The sequence below is a fragment of the Lichenostomus cassidix genome, chromosome 18 (assembly GCF_008360975.1).
Source record: "Lichenostomus cassidix isolate B80296 chromosome 18, HeHo_3.0, whole genome shotgun sequence".
Classification (NCBI taxonomy): Eukaryota; Metazoa; Chordata; class Aves; order Passeriformes; family Meliphagidae; genus Lichenostomus; species Lichenostomus cassidix.
This window is the reverse complement of record NC_139498.1, coordinates 7,934,956-7,960,489: the sequence shown is the minus strand read 5'-3', so window position 1 is coordinate 7,960,489 and position 25,534 is coordinate 7,934,956. Positions and strand designations below refer to the sequence as shown.

The window sequence follows — 25,534 nt, the reverse complement described above, 5'->3', positions numbered from 1 at the left end:
TCTGTCTTTCAGGCATTTATCTTAAAGCTGAGGGAGCTAATATCCTGTATTACAGAGGACTGAGGCCTGGAAAAAAACCAGGTGGAATTCAATTTTGCCTGAGTCGAGCCATCTAAAAGCATCTCCTAATCAGATCTGCTCCCTGCAGCCTCTCTCCAGCCAGATGATTCACCCCATCTTCCCCCTCCATCTGGGGCTGGAGGTGCCAGTGCTGCAGAGCCCTGCTCCTGGTGCCTCTGGCTTCCAGGTACTGCTGGGCTGAGGAGTCAAACCCTTTGGAGACTGGTTCTGATCCATGGCACCCTTCCTTCAGGCACTAAAGCAGGTGGCTGCCAGCTTGCAGCCAGTGACAAGTGTGTGGTGACTGCTCAGTGTGGCAGCAGGTTCCAAAAGCAGTGGCAGCAGCATCCCCCTGCAGCTGGGGCTGCTGCCCCTGACCTGCTCAGGCACAGCTGCTTGAGGAGCAGCTGGCTCATGCTAGGGACAGACACTGTCCTAGATCTGATGTCTCAGACGTGGTAAATACATTTATTCTGCACCAGTGAATGTTCCCCAGAGCTGCTCACAGAGAGGTGCTGCGGCAGGGAGGAAGAAGGGTGCCAAGAGGAAGCTTGCTGAGACAACACAGAAACATTTTCTGCTCATGATCTCAGCCTCTGGAGATAAGGCTGGAATTCTGACACCCCCCAGAGCATCCTGCCTTGGCCCCAGGTCAGTCCTGCAGCTCTGGACAGGGCAGGGAGGTTCCTGCCTGGGTGCTGCTCCTGCCAGGGATGCAAAGGGTGGATAGGTTTGGGCTGGAGGGATATGGCAGTGCCATGGATCCCCTCTGGCCAAAGGGTGTTGGAGTTCTCAGGCTGCAGGAGATGCCATTTGGGAAAGGTCAGCTCATGTAATGAACTCTGGCAGTGGTGTTGAGGTTGTCAGGAGTGACCTGAGCCTCCAGACAGGGAAATACCTTCCAGGTGTGGCTGGCAGCAGCCTGTGCATGCCCCAGGGCAGGTTTCTCACCCTGTGGCTCATTCCTTATGGCACAAGGTGGCTGTTCAGGAGCTTCACCCTGCTGGCATCCCCTCTTGGCACAGAGCAGGGGCTCGGCCAGGGTCAGGGTTTGGGTCACCCAGGAGGGGCAGAAACTGCCTTTTCTGTGGCAAGGATTTGCATGGTGGAGCCTGAACATCTGGATTGTCAGGGTGAGTGACTCGGGGGGGTTCTGGATGGGACCCAGGCTGACAGCTCCGTTCCACCGGGCGTGCCATGTTCCATGGACAAAGCTGCCTTTCACCACACCCACAGAATAGGCTTTGTGCCTCCCTGTGTGAGCCCTCTTTATAGAGAAAAAGGCTTCCTCAGAGGCTGCAGGCACTGCTCCGTGGCTTGGGATGGTTTTCACCTGTGCCAGGAGTGATTTCACTCTGCCTTTTGCCAGGGCTGAGCTCTTTGGTGGTGCCAGGGGCTTTGCTTTCCCCTTGCTGGCAGCTGGAGAGCCCCATTAGGAGTTGTGTTGGCATCCCTTGGTACCTGGAGAGTGGTGTGTGTAATCATGGAGTGGCATCAGGAGGTGGTTTTTATATCTGGGCTTTATTTGAATGAACCCATTCTTAATTTTCCTGCTGCTCTGCTCTAGAGCTGGCTGTTGGAGAGCAAGATGTGGCTGAAAGGTAGAATTAGACCTAGAACTATTGTTTCCATAGAATCAAAGAATATTCTGAGATGGAACTCACAAGGTCCATCGAGTCCAACTCCTGGCCCTGCACAGGACAGCCCCAAAATCCCTCCCTGTGCCTGAGAGCATTGTCCAAACACTTCTTAAACTCTGGCAGGGTTGAGGCCATGACCATGTCCTGGGGAGCCTGTTCAGTGCTCCACCACCCTCTGGATGAAAAACCTTTTCCTAATATCCAACCTAAGCCTCCCCTGGCACAGCTTTTTGTTGTTTCCTCAAGTCCCGTCACTGGTCACCAGAGAGAAAAGATCAGTGCCTGCCTCTTGTCCCTCACAAAGATTTTAAAGGACAACCCAATGAGATATTGGCACTTGCATATTGATTCTACATCTTGTATTTAAATGAGCTTAGTGTTTTTGTGCTGGCTGTCTCTGATGTGTGGCAGCAAGACACAGCAGATGGATTTTGGGGCACAGCATGGGCCATGGGGACTTGTTAGAACCTGGTTCTTCATTAAATGCCTTTAAATTGTCTGTATGATATAGTCTGGGGGGAAGAAGGGGAGAACACAACTGGACCCTTACAGACAGAGCTCTCTCTTCCATCTCCAAGTCAGACACCCACAGAAAGACCAACTATGGTCCCAAAATCAGCCACACGAGTGGCTTGAAGGTCTGAGTGCAGCATCTTGCAAGATCCAGATGGAATTGTACTGCAGTTTGTAAAGGCACTTCTGGAAACTCCAGTGTAAGCTGATCTGCAGCATTAGGCACTCAAAAATGTCCTAAATTTGGCTGGAGTTCTCTTCCAACTTCCCTGCTGCAGCCACTATTAAATATAATTGTAAGATACAAGGAAAAACACCAAAGAATGTTATTAGTTTATGAAACTCGGTTGCCTTGGCTACATCTGGGGTAGAATTAATAGGAGAAAACCCTCAATTGTAGGAGGCCAGGGCTTCATTGTACTCTCAAATTGTAATTTCCCTTCTCTCCAGTTTAAGGACAGAGGACATTATCTCAGGAATCTATAGATAGTGCCTGAGTCATTCTTTAAAGTACAGAATTAATGTAAAACCATTAAATAATATATCCCTGCAGCTCCTCTGACCAGGGGAAGTGTTTGACACCTCATTTTAGAGGCAGGGAAGGGTATGTGGAGGAGGAAAACTACGTGCAGCGAGTCATGTTGGAGTCCTGATGGTGGCTGAGCAGTTCCTGACTCCTCTGCTTGCAGCTGGCTTTGCCCCATGGCTGAGCTGGTCCTCCCTGCCTGTCCACATCAGCATCTGCCCAGGGCAGGATCAGCCTCGAGGAGCAGAGAACCGAGATGTGACTGGGGTTGGGGTCAAAAATAAATGTTACAATGTGCATGTGTGATGTCCCAAGGGAGAAACTGCCACTCTGAGCCTAATTTTTTTGTGTAGGGCTATGCAGGGAGCTTGTTTCTGACCCACAGCTCAGAGCCTGGGCTCTCTGACTCTCAAGCAACTCTGTACAATATCAGAGCATCTCAGGGGACCTGGCCAAGCAATCCAGACTCATCACTGTGTGTGTTTGTGGTGCTGAGTGTGTGTGTTCAGGCTGCTGCTGCCCTGGGACTGCTCAGGTGGAAGGGCTCTGGCAGAGTTTGCAGCCTGAAGTGTATTTAGAACATAAATATTTGTGAGGATGTTTGATGCAGAGAGAAAAGTTGCCATTGTCTGCTTGGTCTTGATGCTCTTGCAAGGTTGCCTGTTCTCAATCGAGTGGCCTGACAGTTTGTGAAACTTGACCCTGAATAGAGACTTCATCTGAGTTTCTGGCTAGGAAGGGATTTAGTGGCTGTGGCCCCTTGGCTGCTCCTTCACCTGCTGCTGGTTCTTCCCTGGATGTTACCTGGCTGCAGTGGAGCATCTCTCATAGGGCAGAAAGGAAAGGACACTTTGTCCAAGTCTGGAGTGAGATTTGGGTTTGCACCAAAGGCAAATCCCTGGCTGTTTTTCCCTTTGCAGCATCTGCAGTCAGACACTGGCCTCAAACCCCAGAGCTGCCCCATTTCTCCTGCTGCCCTGGTGGGGAGCTGCTCACTAGGGCAGGGCACTCCAGAGTGTCTGACAAGGACCCTGCTGGTCACCCAGTGGGTCACCCAGGCTCAGGAGAGCCCTTGACCTCTGCCCTTTGGCGTTCTGCTGCCCTTTGGCCACAGAGCTGCTGCCTCTTTGTTCTCAGCTTTCCTCCTTTGTACACCCCCACCCCTCTCTGGGAAAAATCAACATTTGCCTTGCAGAGCTTGGCAAACAGAAGGGGTCTGTATTCCATCCCGATGGCAGCCCCAGGCTTGCAGGGCTCCCGTGATAAATCCAGTGGTGTTTGTTGCCAGGGGGACCTTCTGAAACACAATTTTGGGAGTTCTGTGTGTGTGGAATCAGCAGGGAAGCAGTGAGTGGTCACTGAGCAAATGCTGGGCCTGAGAAAAAGCTTTGATTTCATTGAGATTATAAGAAGATGGCAGGAAATTGGTTTAAAATCTAAGTAAGCATGACTTTTTGATTTTATTTTGTTTTTAGTCTGAAGTACCATGTTTCTGCTTCATGTGCTAGAGCTGCACAGAGTGCTGGAGCACAGCAGAGAGGCAGATGCTGGGCTGGGGAGTTTGCAGCAGGACTTCTGCTGTGTGGTCACAGCCAGAGCATTGCAGGCAGTGAGGAGCAGAGCTGCAGGGTGGCTCCAGAGTATTTGATCCATATGGAAATACCACACTGCAGTTTTAAAATTCCTTTCCCCTCCTTCAGCTCTGCCCATGGTTTTCTCCAGCTAATCCATGGCCATTGGCAGATGAACCTGAGCAAGTGAGGTGCACTCATGAGGCTGGAAGCTGTAAAAGTTGGGGGGTTTTGGAAGGCAAAGGATGAGTGGTGATTTTTTGTTTTTCCTTTGTTTCCATAGAGCTCTGCATGCTGAGGCTTATCCCTTGTCCATTCAAGCTACTGAGGACTCCTGTGTTATTAATGTTAATTATCTAACACATTTCTAGCTTGTTGGAGCTCCTGTGGCAGCTGGTTAATGTAAGAGTTTGATTTTTTCCTTCTTTGAGCAAGGCTGCAGCTTGGATGGTTCAGCTGACTTCCCTCCTTCCCACCCCTGCTGGGTTCTGCAGGTTCTGCAGGAACAAAGGGGACCAGAGCCAAGCTGCTCTTGTCATGGCTTTGTGAGCTCAAAACTCCCTCATTTAGTGAAAATTCCACAAGGTAGCTCTTCACTGAGTTCCCATTCTTGGGTCCTGCTCCTCTCTCTTGGATTTCAGCAGATAAGGAGTGTGAGAAGTGAGGAGCCTGGTGAAGACAGGGTGAATTTAGAGGGACAAGACCTCTCTGGAAATCTGGTCAGCATCAAGAGTGAACTGGGAGGGACTTTAGACTTGACAGTGGTTACCAACTCCATCCCCAACCAGCAGAGCTTCAAGAGCAGTTTTCTATTCCTACATCAATCCTTTTCCCTTGCCTCCTGCTGCTGAGTTCAAGAATCCCCTAAGCCAGCAGAGCTGACAACACGTACAAAAAGCTCATTTTTGCAGTCCCTTCCAATTTGTGAGGACATTGGTGTCATGAATATGCATTTATTCACAAGTCATCTGCTGGGGTGACGTGGCACCTTCTCTGCTGCCTGCCCAGATTACTGGAACACTCTGACCAGAAGGATCACAGATGATGACTAATACACTTTTTCATATGAAAAACTGCTTGTGCTAATTTTTTTTTTTTAGTGCTTTCATGATTGTCCAGCGTACCTCTGAATGAGTATCAGCTGTGAGGAATTTGTGGTCAGTAAAGAACAGATGATCACGAGGGGTGGTGAAATGATCTTGTTATTTCTATGAAGTGAATATCTGAGGACTGAGATTACTCACCTCAGAATAAGCTCATGGGGAAAAAGGAGAATCCCTGTGTTGTTTGAAGGCCATTTTAGCTCTTGAACAACTTGCCAAAGGATTTGAGATCACTCCAGTGTTTTAATCTTGAGATTGAACGTCTCCAAAAAGCCAAGACTTTATTCAAGCACGAGTTTGAATTTGTGTTGACCAAATAAAAGTGTGTGCTGTGGATTTGGTGGGTCAGCCAAGGCAATTTTCTGGCCTTAAGCTTTATGGAGGCAGCAGTTGATATCCTGAGAATTGCTGCAGTTTAACTTGAGTTAACAATTTGAATCAAGGCCTAAATTTGAGCCAAGGTTAAAGTGCTGTGTCCCCTGTCACCTTCTACCACCATGTGCAAGACTGGTCCTTCTGCCTAGCACAGAACTTTGCTGTGGCCAGATACTGCTGGCCTTGGGCAAGCCTTTCTACTACTGCAAAAATTGAGGCTTAATTCTCGCTGCCTCTTACCATTAGCACAGGCTTTTACAACAATTTTTTTTAGTGTTAGAATGATTTCTGCACCTGCCAGAAGCACAGTGTTATGGTAGGAAGAGATGCATCTTGCTAATGCAAATTCTCCTGTGGTTTCCTTGAGGGTGATTTGACATCCAGCCTTGGGCTGGGTTCTTTCTGTGTGTGAACTCATCTGTTGATGAGCAGAGCTGTCTGGCCCCAGCTCCCAACTGAGAGACATGGCTGGTGGTATTTTAGGCTGTCTATGCTCAGCCTTTGACCTGAACACAGCTTGCTGGTGCATCCAGGCTGTGCTGGAGAAGGTACTGGACCATTCCTGAGCCTGAAGTCAGTGCCTCTTGGCCACAGCATCCCTCCATCCCACCAGCATCCCTCCATCCCACCAGCATCCCTCCATCCCACCAGCATCCCTCCATCCTGGTGAAAGCTCTGTTTGCTGCCAGAGATATTTGATCCAGAGTGAAACCATGCACTAGGGTTGAAGGGTTTTTTTCTTTTTCTAGCTGTGCTCAGCTTCTTTGTAAAGAGTTTCTGTTACACAGGATCTGGAAAAGTGTCTTTTATTCTTCAGTGCATGTTTCTGATTAGTACTGGAAATGAACATGAATTTTTTTCCCCCCTTTTTTTAAACTGTATTCCTTTTGAGGTTAATGTTGCAAGTGGATTTCAAGCTAATGGAAGAGAAGCTGTAATTGTGTGGTTCACTGGACTCAGAGCAGTAGAGATTCTTCATCCTTTGCTAATCTGCAAACAGATGTCCCTCCCTAAGCCAGAGCTGGACTCCAGAGATGGCTCTGGGATTTTGTTGTGGAGCAGAAAGACCTTGTAAAGTAAGGGCTTTGTTGCTTTTGTAAAATCCTTGCTCACTTCTGTTCCTTTGGCTAACTAGGAAAGCATTCTGGGAATGACTCAGCTAAACTAGAGGTGAAAAACAAATTACATAAATGTAAAACAATTATTAGAACCAATCAGTGCTCACACCATGGGCTGTGGTTGGTCACACCTGATGTTCCTATCGTGGTCTGTGGTGTTGGTTAAGCACATTTGTTGTGCCTCACAAGTGTGGAAACTCATAACAAACTAACAGTTTAAGAATCCTGGATTTTTGCAATGAAATGTCTTCACCACACCATCGTGGAGATTGTGTGTTTAACACCACAGGATTTGGTCCAGAGCTGTTCGCCCCAGCAAGCTAGGAGTGTGGAAATATCCAGAAGAGGAAACTCTTACTGGATGGAGATGTCTCCAGTGCTGTCTGGACACTCTGCTATGCTGGGCTGGGTGAAGAAGGAAGCTGCATTATCTGATCTCAGACCCTGCAGTAAATCCATGTAACAGAAGCAAGGTCAGGCTGGCTGCTCAGATGAGCTGGTGCTGCTCTGCTGACTCCAGCACAGTGTGGGATGACTCCTGCTGGGCCTGGCCCATCCCTTTCCATCACCACCTTTGTTTGGCTTGGGTTCTTTTGTTTGTTTGTTTTCTGTTTTTGCTGGACTGCGTAGAGAGAGCGAGTTCCTGAGTTGCATCTTCCATTGTTTGTCCTCACAGCGTGGTTTCTGTTGATAATGGGAATTGCTCCTTTGTCCTTTTGAATTTTACATCATGTGAGTGCAGCAGCATGGATGTCTTACTGTGAGGAGAAAATCAATCTCATGTGAGCTTTCTCATTACTACTATATGCATCCAGAAGGTTTGGGGTGTATCATCCAAAAACTCTGATGTGTTTTGGAGAATGTATGCATTGACTTCATTGGAGGTGAACATCTCTGGTTAGCTGTAGGTCCAGATTCAGCCAACTCAGCTGGAAAAGTCACACTGGACGTTTCTCCAGCCAAGCTGGGTTCCATCCTCCTGCTGCCCTGCACTGTCTGCATCTTCTGCATCAGGCTGAGCACCCTGAAGGTTCTCCCATTTCAATACTGGAATGCTTTACATCCATCATGTGTTACATCAGCAGCTGCAAGGAGCACAAAACAGTAGGAAATTTGGTCCAATATTGTCTGGAGGAGTGATTTAAACGTGAGCCTCACACTGACACATTGTAGGAGCGATTCTGGACTTTCTCAGTCGTGAAGGAGACTCCAGCGAAGTCCAGAGGTTTTGGGTTTTGCCTTTCTGCTGGGCTGTATGGCCTCAGCCCGTGGATCTGGAGGGAATTAGTCATTGATTATAAAACGTGAAAAAGTAAAGCGAGTGAGCCAAGGTGAGGCAGAGCTTTGTCCTGCTGAGGCACATCCGCCGGGCTGAATGAGCTGCTCTTGGACTGACTGAGTTTTAACTGCTGGGCTCTTCCGCTCTGAATTCCTTCTGCTGGGAACGAGGGGAAGAACTCCCAGTTTCAGCTAAATAAAGCACATTGCACTGTGGCTCTCGGTCCAGTGCTCTACAGCGCGTTTCCAACGTGGCTTGAGGGCGTTTGAGCAGCGTGGAGAGGGGAGGCTCACAGACACCGTGTCTGCGGCGGAAATGTTTGATTTGCGTTTCGCAGCTCAAACGTGGGGCTCAAACTGCTGCTTCCAGGCTATAAATAGAGGTAACCCCAGATCAGGCTCAGCAGCTGATGCTCTCTGGTCCTGCCCCCTCCGCCGGCTTGCTGGCAGTGTGTTCACAGCAGCATATTTTTAGCTGTTGCTTTCTCATTATTTATTTTGTTTTTTGCCAGATCTTCTCTCCTTGTCTTGCCAGGCTGCCAGATTTCCCTGCTGTTTATCTGCTTTCCAGGACTTCCCTCAGTGTCTCAGTGTGGATCCCTCAGTGTGGATCTTCCCTCAGTGGAGGGGCAGTGGGGCATCACAGAGAGCAAGCTTGGCTCAGACTCTGCAGCTCTCCCTCCTCTTTCCAGATTCTCTATTAAGGTATTGGTCAGCCTGGATGAATTTCATGTTTGCTCCTCATTTTCCCTTTGTCTGAGAGGGGATTAGGAGCATTATTATGTATTATTAATGTTGCTACAAGCAGTGAAGCAACAGCTGTCACAAAAAATACCTCCTCCTAACGCTGCCTCCAACACACAGCAAATCAATTCAGCTTGGCCACCCCTTTGAAAAGGGTGTGAATGGTAATTCCAGCTCCCCAGAGAAAACCTGGGAGACAGGGCACATAAACAAATCCTCAGCAAGGTTTGCACCAAAGCTGCAGGCTCAGCCAGGGCATGGATGCTGTGCTGGCTGTGCTGTGCTGTGCTGGATGCTCCAAGTGCTGTGTGTGTTTTTCCACTGGAGTCGTTGCTAAAGGGAATAAAGCCTATTTCCTATATGCAATCCTGTCCAAGCTTGTAAGCTCCTCGTTCAGCTTCCGTCCTGCTTCGCCGCAGACTGAATGAAGCCTTTGAACATGAAAGGCTGTTCTAACCAGCTCAGCATGGCTGCATATCTGCATTCCTCAGCCTGCCACCCATAAGGGATGATTTTCTCTGGTTTTTGAGCCATTCTGAAAGCTGGGTTTCAGCACTGCACCTTGCCTGCACAGAGGGAACGTGGAGAGAGGTGTTCTCTCTCTGCAGAGCCAGGATGGGACTGCTCTTGCAGCCTGGCTCAAGAAGGGCTGTTTAAAATTCTGTTCAGCAGAGGAAATACGGCTTTTCATTCTTGCTAGCATCCAAAGAAACAGTAGACATCTAGAAAGGAGAAAATAATTAAGAAAAAGATCCAGGGACTGGGTTTAATGGCAAAAATATGTTTAAAATTCATAGTGGTGGTTGTAATGCAGAAGTTCCCAGAAGCTTCAGCCCTCATCCTGCTGTCAGTGATGGAAAGTGAGGCTGGCTGATGGGTGTGGCACCAACCTGCCCTGCTGCAGTGCAGGTAAAGCTCTGGAGCAGACAGACTGGGTGTTCACATGTGTGGGTGGACAGTCCTGGCTCTATTTTTGGCTCTTTGGGGGCAGAGCTGAGTGAGAGGACAGCTCTGGGTGGTGCTGCCCATGGGTTCTGCCCATGTTGCCCTTTCCCAGGACCAGCCCTGTGGTTCAACCACAGCACGTTGGAGGCACAGAGGCTTTTTATGTTAGGAAAGGAAAGGGAGAGAGCAAATACACACATGTGCATATATATAAAATATATAAAATATATATATATACACAAGCACAGGGTTCTGAGCATGAGATGCTTTTTCCATGTCCAGCTGCCAGGAAGCTCTTTTCCCTTCCCTCCCTCTATCCCAGGGCTTACTGGTAGGAAAGTTTTCCTGCCTTTTTTGTCTTCATATTTTTTTAACCTTTTTTTTTTCCTCATGTGATGCAGTCTTCTAGCTGACAAGGTTTGTAGGATTGTGACTGTGTTATAAATTAAATTTTAGGGGTGTTCTGCAGCTTAAATTGGTGCTGTTTTAATCCCTTTGCTTCTTGTCCAATGAATCTGGTAGATGGTGAGAAGAAAGTTTAAATAATATTATTGAATAACAACATCACTCCAAAATCCTGAGGCTTTCTTGCCTGTTTGCAGGTAGAAATCCTGACTGAAGGTTTTTGTGTGCTAAGGCAGGGTTTGTAATGAGCTGAGGAGCTTCTGGTGCCCGAGGTGATGGACACTGTCCTGGAGCTGATGTCCATTCTGGACATCATCTGCTCCTCCAGCAGGACCCACCAGAGACTGGGGAGTTACCAGACCTTCTGGGAATCTCCATACCAGGACATCATCATGTTTGGGGGGATTTCAGGATACAGCACTCCACCTGAGGTGGTTCACTGACTTTATTGTGGCCATTTTAATTGTGGGTAAAATAAGAGAAACTGAGAATCTGGTCCATGTACAGTTTCAGCATATGGCTATGTTTTAACTGAATGGGAATTATGGGGAATTGAAGGGGAATTCAGGTCCTTGCTGAGTTTCTCATCTTCCTGGGAAGCGAGTTTTGTGGCAATCATCATTTTACAAATAAGCAGCTGGGATGGCAGTGAAATAAAACAAATTGCTGATGGATTGGAAATGCTGTTGTAGTCAGCAGGTCCCACTGACATTGCCTGGAGTCCAGGAGGCAGGCAGGCACCTGGGAATTCCTGGTGACTCTGAAATGGGTATGGGAGTGGAGGTGCCTTCAGTGCTCCAGCTGCTCTGGCACCACAGCAGGGCTCCCATACACAATGTATTTTTGGGATGTTGGGTGCAATCCGTCCAGAGGGGAGTCTCTGGAAGTACAGGACACATGCAAGTCCTTAAAACCCTCTGCTCTCCTCTCCCAGAAAGGAAGTCTGTCTTGGGAATTGCTGCACTTCTCTCTAGGATAAAATACCCTGGAGTGAGAGGTGAATGTGAATGTCCCACATAATGGTTTCAAAGGTTCCCTCTGGTGTTTCCGGAAACCCTAAATACATTTGTGGGTTTGAGGTGTTTGAATAATAATGTTTGATGTCTTCAGGGGAAGGTGGAGGTCTCTCCTCAGGTGTTTTTTGGTTAAAATAACCTGTAACTCTCCTTGGATCACAGAGGTGATTGCACAGATTCCCGACAGAACTGTGCCTTGCCAGATGTAGAGGGATAGCAGGGAGGTCACTCCACACACCATATCCACATGGACTCCTTATTCAAAGCTTCTTCTTGCTTTAGGGATCACCCGGACCTCCAGCGGGAGACTTCGGAGGCTCAGCGACCAGACGAGTCCAAGTAAGTGTGTGAATTCCTCTCTTTAAAACTTCCTCATCCAACTAAAAAAAAAAAAAAAAAGGAAAAAATAGAGGGAATGCAGGAGGTGAAACAGAAATCACATGTCCTGCCATGGTTTGAAAGGCAAAGCTTGCTGCTCATAAATGCAGAGCTCTTTATTCTGAGGAGAGAGAGCAGTATATGCAAAAAACTATGAAAAGAGAGAGAATATAAAATATTCCTTACTGTATAATGGGTCCAGAGACATTAATTAGCAAGCCCAAACCCAGTTCAAGGAGTCTAACACATGGCAACAGAAAGCAGGAGTGGCCTGTGGTTGAAATCCAGCTTTAGTCATTAGTAGCTCTTTTGGACTCTCCTTAGCTATTATTTTTTATTGGATGTGCAGATTTATGGATTATAAGTGCTTGTGGCTAAATTTACAGCCCTAATTGTACCTTAATGTTTTGGAAGCTGCTTCTGGTTCAGAAGGAAGCAGGTGGGAGGGTTTGTTTTTCTTGAAGAAGGTGTTTCCCAGCCTCAGGAAAGCAGTAGCAGAATTCCCAGTGCTTGTGAGTACCTGAGGCTGTGTGCTCTGTTTGTGTGTGACACAAACTGGGGCTGCCCAGGGACTGTCCCTGCTGCTTGTCTGCAAGTAAAAAATGTCACTGTTCTCATCTAAAATACTCCAAGGGGAGCTGGGGCAGCCCAGTTCTGGGGTTTTACTTCTGGCAGCTCCTTTTGCTGGCTGCGTTAGCCCCTCTGATGAGCCTGTGCTGCTCCTTGGTTCAAACCCCCATGGGAAGCATCAAATCTCCATATCAAGATGTCTTCTACATCCCAGACATTATTAATTAGCAGGTGCTTTGTTGCCACTGAAATATTCCCTTTGTTCCCTTCTCCTGTGTCACAGAATCCTGGAATGGTTTGGGTTGGAAGGGATTTTAAAGATCATCTTGTTCCAACCTGGATGACCTCCCCTTGGCATTGCTGCCTCATTTTCTCATTTTCTCTGCTGCCTTTCCCCCCCAAAACCCCACTCAGCGCCCTGCCCTGGCCACACTGGGCTCAGGTTTTATCTGCTCTCATCCCCTTGGTCTCTCTGTCACTCAGTTGCTCCCTCTGGGCTCGATTTGCTGTTTCAATCCATCTTCTCAGCCCTCATATCCTGCCTCAGCTCCCAGATGGACTTATCAAAACAGTGCTTTCCAGCTTTTCCCTCGGCGTGGGTGGCAGCAGGATGGGGATGCCTTCCTGGAGCTGTGCTGGATGCAGGCAGCAGCACGGGTGGGATGGGGATTAGTCACTGATGTTGGTTAAACATGCACTGAAATGCCCTGGGAGCTGTGGCACTGCCTGCCTGGCCCCAGTGAACACTGGTGACCAGCACAGGGACAGGTATTCGTGGCAGAGAGGAGGGGGACAGGGGCTGGCATTGTCCTGCTGGCATTGCAGTGGCACTGTCCTGCTGCTGGGACAATTGTTGCTTGGCATGTGGAGCTCCACAGCCTTGCAGCATCACCACCATCAGTGGCAGGATGGAACTCTGGTCAGAGTAGGCTGCTGCACCCCAAACTGATGTCATGTGGCAGCAAAAATGCACTGAGTGACAATTCTGGGGGAGTCTCAGAGCTGTGTGAGTGTTTAACCTTCATGACAGCAAGAGGCCAGGCCAGAACTGAGCTGCATTTTAAAGCTGATGCTTCAAAACTCGGCCACCAGCGCAGAGCTGGTAGTTTTGAACTGAAGTGGGTGTTTATCTTGTGCATATGCACAAACCAAGCTGCTGCCTCAGCCCTGGCACTGCCTGTGCTCATGGACATCCATCTGAGGACAGAAGGGGGAATTGGTGCAGCTCCAGAGGGAACTGGGGTGTAGGCAATCCACATTGACAGACACAGCCCATTTGTTCAAGCTTGTTTTCCTTAGACTCTAATTATATACTTTTCCACTTTTCTGGTGAGAGACCTTGTAAATTTTAATATTCTTTTTTTTTTTCAAGTTAAAAAAATCAAATGAGCAGTTCAGCCCTTCAGTTTACATTGCAGTAAATATTTATGGCTCCATATAACTGGAGCTCAATTTCCCCTTGTTTCAGGTCCAAATTTTCCCCTGTGCACATCTGGCCTTGCACCCAGAAGCTTTTATTCCTGTAAAAGATAAATTGGGGTTGGGATGACTGAGCAGTGGTTGCAAGTGAAGCATTGCAGAAGGGGCTTGGTTGCTTTGGGCTCTTTGCCACCCTAAGCAAAGAAAGTGGTGACGTGCATTTCCATAGCCACCAGCCCTTGGGATCCAGAGAGCTCCACAGGCAGGCTCCACGTGCTGCCTTGGGGTGTGCAGTGAGGACAGGAACCTGCAGAACTGAGATTGACCTCTTTTGGAAACCCCATTCTGTGACTCAAATTTTCCTGCCCCTCTGGAAGTGGCTGTGTGGCGTTGGCATCCAACAGTTGATGCCTCTGGTGATTTTTGTCCATATTTTATAGGAAAAGGGGGGAAATTATGCCTGGTGGTTTCTGTCTTTTCTTTTTATACCCTTTTTATACATTTTTATACCCTTTGCCTTCACAAACACTCCTTGTACCTTAGCCCCACATGTTTATTACCCTTGTAGTCTGATATTTAGCTTAGTTTGGGTCTTGCAAAGTGAAAAGACCAAACATTCACATTATCTCAGAACTAGAGGCTCCAACCTTGGACAGAGCCTCCTCTCTGGAACATATTTTTATAAATGAGGCAGTAGTATCATTTATGGGAGGGTAATTAGAATAGGGGGACAATGACTTCATTTATTAAGTCACTTATTGGGGGATTTTAGGTAGATATACTAATTTGTGAGGTCCATAAATTTGTATATGCATTATACAGTGTGTGCTTCTCAGCATGTTTCCACCTTTGACAAGCTGTGCACCTAGGATCCTATTAAAAACTGAGATGATATTCCCTTTTCCCTTTGCTGCTGTGTCTGCTTCATATTTTTACCATCTGAAAAGGCATCACAGTGCTCAGTGAGCAGCAGTTCCATGGCTTTGGGGCTGTGGTGTTGGTTTGGTACAAACCTGCTGGGTAAGCCCCTGGGGTGGGATGCAGAAGTCCTTCTCCAGCTCTCCTGGAGCCCCTTTAGGCACTGCCAGGGGCTCTGAGGTCTCTCTGGAGCTTCTCCTCTCCAGCTGAACACCCCCAGCTCTCCCAGCCTGGCTCCAGAGCAGAGGGGCTCCAGCCCTGAGAGCATCTCCATGGCCTCCTCTGGACTCACTCCAGCAGCTCCACATCCTTTTTGTGTGGAAGGTCCCACAGCTGCAGGCAGAACTGCAGGGCTGGGCCTCAGGAGAGTGGAACAGAGGGGCAAAATCCCCTCCCTCGACCTGCTGGGCACAATTCTTGCACTCCAGCCCATGACATATTTGGCTTTTTTGGGCTAGGAGTTCACATTGCTGAGTCTTAGGGAGCTTCTCAGCAATCAACACCCCAAATCCTCCCCAAGATGACCCTTAATCCATTCCCTGCCCAGCCTATGCTTGGCATTGCCCTAACCCAGGTGCAGGACATTGCCCTCAGCCCTGTTGATCTTCCTGAGGGTCACATGAAGCCTGTCCAAGCCTGTCCACATCTCTCCAGCCTGTCCCTGTCCCTCTGGATTGAATCCCATCCCTCCAGCATGTTGCCTGCAAGAGTTAGAATGGTGTGTCAGGGAAGTTACTCCCACTTCATTTTCCTACAACTGTACCTGGTGAATTTGAAGGAGAGAAATATTTGCTGACGTTTGCCATGTGGAGCAGTGGTGTGTTCCTCATTCAGCCAGCAAACAGCCCAGAGCAGCTGGAGTGGAAGGAATCGGGATTGAGTTCCTCTCAGGCAGCCAGCTGTGCTCTGCACTTTGATTTCTTTCCAGCCTACAACTCACTTTTTGCTCGAGAGGAAGGAACTTCCCTGGCAAGGGTAATGCAGGAGAGGGTCCATGAAAAGGTAGAGTTTACTGATTGAGCTAAAACAGCGTATTTTTCTGTGTAGGTGAAGGCAGGGAGGACGATGTCTTCCAGCTGCATTTCAGCAGCACTGCTCTGGCCCAGTGCTATTTGTGGCTCAGGTGCTTTGTTCAGCAGAGGTCCCAAAGGGGTGGGAGGGGAGCAGGTGCCTCAGATTTCCTGTTCCAGCCTTTGTGTGGCTGTGAGGCTGCCTGGAGCAGGGGCAGCTTGCCAGGGCCAGGGCAGGCAGGGCTTTTCCATCCAAAAAGCAAGAGCACAGCAGCCCCACTTCTGCCTCGTCAGCAGCTGGCTGTGGATCAGCCACAACTTGTCTCGGCGCTTTTTGGAAATGCAGGGCATAATTTGGAGAGGCAGGAAGTTCAGGCCAGCTCTCTGGGCCTTAGAAAGGGGCACTCAGTGGTGTCATGAAACCTTTGCTGGGACAGCTTGTCTTGTACTGTCTGAATGCTTCTCTTGGGTTTAAAGTGGGGAGACTCCCATGCCAGATGTTGTTTGCACCAACTCAAGTCCCTTGTTCACCTATTATGCTGGCAGATGATCCAGAAGCCACAGGAACTTAAAAGCTATTAAACACTTTTGCAAGTCAATTTTCTCTCCCATATAGATTTTTCTTGTAATGTGCACAATTTGATATGGTGTGCCATGCAGTATTTTATAAGGACTGATATTGTCACTTATGGCCAGTGTGGGGTGGGGATGCAGGAGGAGGGAGGTTGTTCAAAGGTGCTGGTTGTGGTTTGAGCCTGTGAGCTTCTGCTCAGGGCACAAGCTCTAGGACCCCTCTGACCCTTATGTCACTGCCCTGGGCACCCAGGAGGTCTCTGGTACCTGGGATTAGTAAAATCAAAAAATTATAGTCCTACATGAAAATTTCAACAAGATGGGCACAGATAATTCCTGTCTTACTTGGTTTTTCCCTGATCAAGCCTTGCATTTTCCCTTTGATAGTTATTGATGTTCCTATTTCATAGCTGGGGAAAACTGAGCAGCAGAGAATCTGAAAGCTGTGCCTTGAGCACTGCCTGTGAGTCCAGGGATCTTTCCCCATGGGCACTGCAGTGGGGAGATGTGAGGCCAGGTGGGTGGAAGAGCTGAACACACATAGCTGTGGGCACAGTTTAAATTGGCATCATTGCCTTAACAGGGACAGCAGGATTTCAGCAGGGCTCACTAATTTAGGATGCTCCAAATTCACGGTAGAGATGACAACAGATCATGCTGTTTCCATCTCTTGACTTAGCCCCTTGCCCTGAGGACTATCTCCTCTCTTCCTGCCTGGAGTTTGTAAGAGAACAAATCTAGGAACTGCTTTCTGCAAGGCTGTGGGTTAACCAGAGTAGTGAGATAAACAAAAGGACTGTCAGGAGCCGGGGGCTCCCCAGTGGAGCGTGCATGATGAGTGTTACATAAGCAAATTCAGAGTGCTGTAAAAACTATGAGGTGTGTGAGGGGTTTTTCCTCGGGGGAGTGCTGTCAGAACTGTCACACATCCACAGCTCAGGCATGGCACTGCCACTCACAGCACAGCCCTCCACGTGCCAGCGTGGGAGCTGAGCAAACTGAGGTTGGGAACCTCCTGGAAACCTTGGTCCAGCTCTCCAGCTTGTCCTGCATTGGTCTGTATCTCCCTGCTGGCATCCTGGGATCCAGAATGAATCCTGCAATGGTCTGTATCTTCCTGCTGGCATCCTGGGATCCAGAATGAATCCTGCATTGGTCTGTATCTCCCTGCTGGCATCCTGGGATCCAGGCTGCAAGAGCAGCACTTTGGGTTCAGCTGGAAGCTGGGGTGATGCACAGCTTCTCTCTGCAGTGTGATGTCAGCATCTCTTTGATTATGTGGTGAAATGTCCTCGAGTTGCACCAGAGGTGGTTTAGATTAGATATTAGGAAAAAATTCTTCAGTGGAATTGCCATCCCTGGAAGTGTTCAAAAGTGGTGTGGGTGTGGCACTCGAGGACATGGTTTGGTGGTGAACACAGTGCTTCTGGGTTAATGGTTGGACTCAATGAACCCTTGGAGTTCTTTTCTAGCCCTAATTATGCTGTGACTCTGTGGTTTTAGCACAGATGTGCCTTTCACTGTGCTGGAGCAGCTGAGGGGTTAACTGGAGCCTGTGGTTGCAGCCTCATGGCTCTGGTTGTGTCCTTAGATGAGGTCATATGAATTTCTTCGGGCAGCCTCTATTCCCCTTTGTCTGAAGCACCAAACTGGTCACCCCAGCTGTGCAGCTCTCCTGCCAAAGTGTCCCCATACAGCACCCGCTCCCCTCGGGCTCCCTGGTGACAAACCCTCTCTCCACACGTGTCCCCTCCACCACACACGTCCTTTCTGCTCGTGAGGGCAGAGCAGCAGAGGGTGCAGCTTGGTCACCAGCCAGCCTGGAGAGTCCTTCCTGCAGCAGCACTGCTCTGGAGGTGTTCCCAGCTGCAGGCAACAAGAGGTTAAAGCAAAAGGGCTGCTCCCAGCCCAGGTGCCTGATTCCTGCAGGGACACACATGGCACTTGTGTAATGCTGGCACGTGGACTCTGGGCTGCCTGTGAGTCCTGTGGGGCTCCCACGTGCTGCCAGCAGAGCTGTGTTACTCACAGGGGGTGAGGGAGTGTAGGAGCCTCAGTGCACAGCTGAGAATTTCTGGGATGGTGCTGGGTGCTCTGGGCTGTTTGCTGGGGAGGGGATGTGCTGAGCTCTGGCTGCTTGTCCTTTCTCTTACAACACCCCTGGTTCATCTCCAGTCTGGTGTATAATCTCCTTGAGTCCCCAGAGGTAGATCTTGACGCTTTTCCCACAGCGCTCTGTTTTGAGGAAGCCAGAGACAATAAAATATAAATCAGTGGTTCAGGAATGACCTGGGCTCTGTAATGGTGGGGGATTCAGCTGCTGACTGTGTTTTAAGATAACAGTTTCTGCACTGGAGCATGATACAGGTTTGTTGATGAGCACTGGCAAGGTCTGCAGGGTTCCCCTGAGGAAAGGAAATGTAGAAGCACAGTGTGTCCTCCAGGACAGGAGCAGCAGTCCTTGAGCAAGGTTATTTCTCACCTCAGGAGCAGACATCTCTGCAGGAATCCTTGAGAGCCTTTCAACAGAGCCTGACATCAGGTGCAGCAGAGAAAGGGGAGAGGAATGGCAGTGGAGTGTGGATTTATCTCATTTATTTGTGTTCTCCCCTTTTGAAGGATGGAGGAAGAATATCCTGCTTTCTCTAGAATAAAACAATGCTGAGAGAGAAATACGTTCATTATCACCTCTGCCAGCCCCAGCCGTGACCTGTGCTGGGATGTGGCTGACTGCAGGACCTGTGCAGGAGCTGATGGGCCATTGGAGGGGACTCTCCTGGGGCAGGTGGCAGTGAAAGGACACACTTCCAGCAGAGGTGTCAGTGGGACAGCTGGGGCAGTGTGTGAGTGCAGCACCTGGCAAGGGAGACACTGAGGAACAGGGGAAAAGGAGTGGAAAGAAGACTGGTGTGTGCTGCCCTGCTCTGTGTGTGCCAACTCGGGAGTGCTGGTTACCTAAGCAGCTGTGTGTGGCCACATTTCTCTCAGCTGACTCCAGGACTCTCTCCCTGGTGTTTATTTTATTCATCTTTTTGCTGCTGAAACGCCAGTTTGCAAATTGCTCTTGGGCATGTTGGCAGGCCAGCTCCTGGCTGCTCAGCTTTCCCTCTTGCCCTCAAAGCCTGCTGTCCCTCATCCCGTGGGCAGAAGCCAATTCCTGAGCCCTGCCTGCCCACCACAGCCTCCTCTGAGCCTCCAGGGCCAGCACATCCCGGGTGGCAGGAGCTCACCAACCCCCAAACTGTGCCTTGGGCAGAGAGCAGGGATTTGCTCCTGGCTCTGTTTATCTGGTGAATAGCACTGCAAGAGGCACTGCCCTTTGTTGCAGGGATGACTTGCTTGGAAGGCAGCTCTGCAGTGGGATTTGTGGAGAAAGCACTGGAGATATTCTGGGATGACCTGCAGAGTGTGAAGTCTCTCTGCCAAAATGTTGATAGCCCTGAAAGCTTGCAGTGAGCTCCAAGAAAAGCACCAGTAGCAGGGATGTTCCTGATTGACCAACCCAACGGAGCAGTCCTTATTGGTTTAAATTTGTGGTTTGATTTCTGGTCAAAAGTGTGTTATGATGCTCAGAGAGGAGCTCAGGCTGGGATGATTCTGCTGCTAAATGAAAATAGGGTCTGGAGCTCCCAGTTTTGGAGTGTTTTCTTTCCTTCAGTGGATCATCCCTCCTTCAGCAACGAGGACTTAAGGCAAGGAAAGATGAGGGTGTTGTCCTCTTGCTGTGGCTTCTTGGGTGGCTTTCTTTCTCTTTCTCTGCGTTGCAGTGAAATAACACAATGAAAACCATCACAGAGAATCCCTTGCTAGGGCTTTCTTGATAGACAGGTCACTTTGAAAGTCCAAGTGCTTGGGATTCACCTGAAGAAGGTGAAGAAAACATCTCAGCAGGTTTGTCCTCAGGTGAGGTCTGCTCTCCCTGCCAAGGAGCTGCTTCAATGCAAGGAACAGAGTGTGGCATCATCCCACATTCCTGTGCTGCCCAGGTGTGAAGTTCCAGGAAAGTCTGCAGCTTTTCTACTGCACCAAATTGCTCAGAGCCACATCCATCCTGGTCTTGAAGCCTATCAGACCTGGTCTGGAGTGCTTCCAGGGATTGGGCAGCCACGACTTCTCTGGACAGCCTGTGTCAGAGCCTCCCTACACTCAAAGGGAATAATTTCTTCCTGATATCTAAACTAATCCCTGCCCTCTGTCACTTTGAATCCATTCCCTCTGTCCTGTCACTGCAGGCCCTGGTCCAAAGCCCCTCTCCAGCTCTCCTGGAGCTCCTTCAGGCACTGGAAGTGGCTCTAAGGTCTCCCTGGAGAGGTCTTTTCCTTCTCCAGGTTGAACTCCTCCAGCTCTCAGCCTGTTTCCAGAGCAGAGGGGCTCCAGACTTTCCAGTCTCTTTGAGATCTCTGGACTCACTCCAGCAAGTCCATGTCCTTCTGATGTTGGGGACCCCAGAGCTGGACACAGTGACCCAGCTGGGGACTCACCAAAGCTGGGTAGAGCAGCAAATTCAGCAGTGCCCCTTGGAGCTCTGCCTTCCCCCCACCAGGGAACAACCACAACCCCCCTGTTTGGGGCTCTCAAGGAGTGTCAGGAGGGCAAGACTAATGGGATGGAGGGGTTCAGGAAGGAAAACATCAGTGGAGAACTGTGGAAGAGTTAATATTTATCTGAAAGTGCCTGTGCTCTCCCAGGAGGGTGAGGAGTGCCCAGTCCTGCCTCGCCTCTGCTCTGCACTGCCAGCTGCTGTTAGTTCTTGAGCTCAGGAGTGTTAAAGAGTGAGCAGAGAGCCTGGGGAGGAGCAAAGCATTTCCAGCAGTTGGAGGCTTTCAGGCAGAGAGGAGAGAGCCAGCATGGAGGAGAGATCTAACAGGGACTGTCCTTTAAGATATCACAGATAAACTCCGTGGGCATCATCTCAGGGGGCTGTGTGGGACTGGGGCAGGAGGGGACAGGTCCTGCTGCTGTCACAGCCATCCCCTGCTGCCACTGCCACCCCAGCTCCGGGTGGTGATGGGCTTTGTGTCCTGGGAAAGGTTTCTGGCTTAGGAAAGTTGGTAACTCAGGAGGATCTGAGTGATCTGCATTCCCTGTGTTGAACAAATAAAGGTTTTCATAAGAAATAGCCAGGGAGTGGCAAAACAGTGCTTGGCAGCACTTGTGGAGCAGCTGAGAGCTGCAGCCCAGGGCAGGGCAGCTCCTTGTCTGCCCAGCTGGGAGAGGGGGATGGAGTGAGGAGGCAAAGAAACACCTGGCAAAGAGCAGGGCAGCAGCATTGAGGTGAGTTTCTCCCTTGGAAAGAGGAGGATCTCCTCAGTTTGGTTTTAAATTTTTTTTTTCCCAAATGAAAAGGACAGTTTTAGCCAACATTTTCTTTCTTCCCATTGTCAAGGCTCATATAAATGTAAATGAAAGGTTCTTGGAGCAAATAATCCATGGAGGCTCAGATACCCTCATTGCTGGCTGGGCCCAGCCTGGGGGTAAAAGGCATAGAGGGAATATAATGGAGTAACCCTTGATTGAGTTTGGACCTGCATTTCCTCATGTGAAAATGCTTCACTAAACATAATTTGTTTTAGAAATGCTCTGCTTTGCCACACTGTCCCCACTCTGTGCTCTTCTCCCAGCTCACCAGTGCTGCAGATAGCTGAGACAGCTTGGGAAAGAACCACTTGAATCCCCATTTTTCCTGCCTCTCCAGACCTTGGAGGTCTTTGGCTGTTCTGGATACTTCCTGAACCTCTGATCCCTGAATGGACTTGCAGCATTCACCCTCTCCAGCTCAGGGCTGGGGCTATGAGATGACACCTGGCTGATGTGTTAAAACCCTGGAGGAGTTGGTCAGCTGTGGCTGAGAGACTGCACTGAACTAGGCAGGAAAGAAAACAGCTCTTCTGGCAGGTGAAATGCTCCAGGAACATAATCCCAGCATAAAACTAGGCAGACAGGCAAGGAATTAAGATCTACCTGGATACCTGCAGGTGTCTGTGCCACAGTGGCCACTGCTGTGGCTGGTGACAGTGTCAATTGTCCTAAAGGCCCTCCTGGCTGCCCACTGCTGCCCTGGCTCTGTGCCATGGCCACAGTCCCTGTTATCTGTGTGTTCATGCACAGCAAGCAGGTTCTGGCTTGGCAGAGGGCTGGGGTGTTGCTGGGTGAGCCTTGCACAGGTGTGCCTGGAGCAGGGCTGGCTTGACTTTCATTTTTGTGATTTCCTTCCTTGCTCTCTCTGCACCTGGCAGTGCTTTCTGCTGCCTGGCACTGATGGGAATGTCCAAAGCTGTGAGGGAAAGCGTGTGCATCCCTGTGCCACTCTGTGAGCACAGGCTGGCAGCACAGTGAGGCTCCTGCTTTGTGTCAGATCATCGTTTGCAGATGGAAATTGGGGTTATTTTTACAGCAGATAGTAGTGGTTTCCCTAAAGTTGCTCCTGCCTCTTCCCTCTCCTTGTGGCATTCCCAAAAGTCAGCCCTGGGGGGGTTTGAACCCCAAGAAGGCAGTCGTGGTCAGGGGATAGACTTCTCCATCCCTTTCCTAAACTCTGGGTGTGCTTGACTTCCCCCCACCCTTTAGCAGTGCTACTAGGAAATGGAATGTAAATTGTCTTTATAATAGACTTGTGTAGTGCACAGACCACTGAACACCCATTTGAACAGGCATGTGAGGAGCTTCTCAAAAGCTAAGAGAAGTGGGGGATCCCCAGCCCTGGAACATGAGGGTCACTGGAGCCACAGCTCTGGAGGGAGCAAATCCTGATGTTGACATCACCAGCATGGTGAAAAATTTCCAGTTTTCCCTCAAACACAGGCATCCCATTATTTCCCTATTAGTGCTTTGTGAGCACTGCTTCAAACAGAGACACATGACTGCACCTTTAAAGTGAATCCATTAAAATTTGCATGAGTACTTCAGGTCTGAATGAGAGCAGCTACCTGGAGGTTTTGTGCATTTCAAATTCAATTGCATTAACTATAGTTTGGATTCACTTCCCTGAGTGCCTCCTGCTGATCTGCCCTGCAAGGAACAGTGCCTTTACTTTATCCTGCCAACCCACCTGGGGCTTGATGGGTTAAAGTCTGGAGGCTAAAATGCCTGCTGCCCCCATCCCTTCTTCCTTTCCATTCACCTTCTTCCTTTCTCTGTACTTCCCTGAAGTTTCTCCCTTCCTCTCCAGCCTCAGAGCTTGGCCATAAGGCTGCTTGGTGGAGGCATTGCTGTGGGGTTTGTGCTCCATGGGGCTGTGCAGCTCCCCTGTGTCCTTGCTTTGTGTTCAGCACCTTTGAGGTCTCGGGCAGGAAATGTGGTTTGAGCCTGTTAATGGGAAAACATTGCTTATTGTCCCCTTTAGTGCCTTGGGCTCTGGCAGCAAGAGCATGCAGAGCTTTGCTAGCAAATAGTGAATGAACAGGAATCTAAACTTTTCTGCCTAGGGAATGACATGCTGGGGATTAGAGAGAAACTTCCTGAAGGACTGGGCTGTCTTGGGGCTGTGAGCCATCCCACCAGCTCCTGGGGAATAGAGAGAAATTTTCTGAAGGACTGGGGTGTCTGGGGCTGCCTGCCACCAGGAAGCTCCCTGCTGCCTGCTGGGATGAGCAGGGGTTGCTGCTGGCTGGGGAGGCTGGGCTGACCCCATAGTTGGGCTGACCCCACACCTGGGCTGACCCCACAGCTGGGTGCTGCCTGTGTTCCTCCCTCTGATTTAGGGATGCTGATATGGCATCAGCTGCTGAACAGGAGAAACCTTCAACACTGGAAAACAACAGCACAGGCCCAGGCTGTCCAGAGGTTTCAGCAGTGCCTGTAATGCCTGGAGTTGTTCCTTGGAGGTTTATTCATCCAGCTGGGCAACAACCTGTCCTCCTGCCCATGGCATGAGAGCAGCACCAGGCTGTGTCACAGCCATCACACTCGGGTTTTTCCATGTGAACTTGTAAGCATTTTGGGGCAAAATGTGTCGCCTGGGCCGTGCTGGTGACACAAGGTGCTGTCAGCACAGCTGGCCCGAGGAGTTGTGCCTTTCCTGCTGCCTTGGGGATGGGAATGGAGTGGCTCCTTTGGCAGCTGTGGGGATGCAGGAGTGCCCTGGCATCTGGCTGGGTGATTAGCGATAGGAATCAGTGTCGGATGGCTCGGGAGGGTCCTGCCGGGTGTTTGGGCAGCGGGCAGCCCCTGTCGGAGGTGCTAAGGCTGTGTCCCCGCTGCCTGCCCGGGCCAGTGGCCAAGTGGAAGTTTCCATGTGTGGGACAGCCCATCTCTGCAGCCACCCATCCCTCCATGCCAGCCGGGCACAGGAGCATCGGGAACAGGCTGTGCAGGGCTGCTGCTCTCCCTCTGCTCCCCCGTGTCCTGCCGGGGCATCGCAGCGAGGCAAATCTGCTCTCAAATCCCACCTTCGCTCCGCCGCCGCACTGGGGACAAGCCCGAGAGCTCCTGCCCGGGGCAGAGACTTTGACTGTCGCCTCTGGCCGGCTCAGAAATCCTGCCGCTCTCTGCCTTGCCGTGGGGAGGAGGGAGAAGGGGGGTTCTGTGCCAGGGCTGGCGGGGAAGCCCCCGCAGGGCTGCACAGGACCGGGGAACATGTGCCGCTCTCGGGTCCCGCCTGGTAGCAGCAGCAGCAGCCCCGCAGTGATGCTGTGCTTGGAATGAAGTCAGCCTGCATCAGCCGAATAGTTTATGCATGAATCGAAACTTCAGACCTGGCAGAAGTGGGGGGAGCGTGCAGGATCTGCGCTCTTTTAAAATGCTGGAGCCAAGGAAGGAGGAGGGGATAGAGGAAATAGCAGGAAAATAAGACTGGGGAAGTGGGGAGAGATTTGAGACGCTGGATGAGTTGTTCGCTCTGTTATTGTGAGGAGCCAAGTTCCTTAAGCATCTCCTGGTGGATATTAAGAGGGAGCTGTGGAGGCTGGAGCGTTCCCCTGGACACTCGCATGCTGTAGCTTTAAGAGTTTTACAGAGGACTCGGGATTTCCAGTTTTCCTGCGCCTGGTGGAGTATTTCAGGGACTTACAGGATTTTTTCGGGTCATGTACCCCCTTTTTCTTCATTCTTCCTCCTTTCTCCTTCTCTCTTACTCTCCTTTTTCATTTCAAAGAGACAAAGCTACTTCAGTTTGGAGCACAAACATATGATCAGCACATGGAAATGTGGTAATTTGGATGCATTCATGATTGCAACAGATTGAAGAAATTAGACCAGACAAAGAGCTTTTTTTGGAAGAGGAGGAGGAGGAGGCAAGGCAAGGAGGGAGGGAGAGTGGGGGAAAGAAGGGGACGCCACCGAAAAAAGGGACGGCCGTGACACGCGGATGCTAAATATATCCCGTAGTAATGGAGAGGGACCGGATTTCAGGTAGGCTATTGATCTTTTAATATG

At 49.8% G+C, this 25,534-nt stretch overlaps 1 protein-coding gene across 3 annotated transcripts in view; it reads left to right on the top strand.

Moving 5' to 3' along the window:
- The window catches only part of SEPTIN9 (septin 9), a 135,684-nt gene that overhangs the window by 12,311 nt on the left and 97,839 nt on the right, over nt 1–25,534 (top strand). Inside the window, exon 2 of one of the 3 annotated variants that reach the window (XM_085077891.1) lies at nt 11,577–11,633. The exons of 1 other annotated variant lie outside the window; for it this stretch is intronic. In XM_085077891.1, the coding sequence (XP_084934017.1) occupies nt 11,577–11,633 (57 nt within the window). Of the gene's footprint in view, nt 1–11,576; nt 11,634–24,990; nt 25,511–25,534 lie in introns of those variants that run through there. One more of the 3 variants, XM_085077897.1, reaches the window with a different exon arrangement.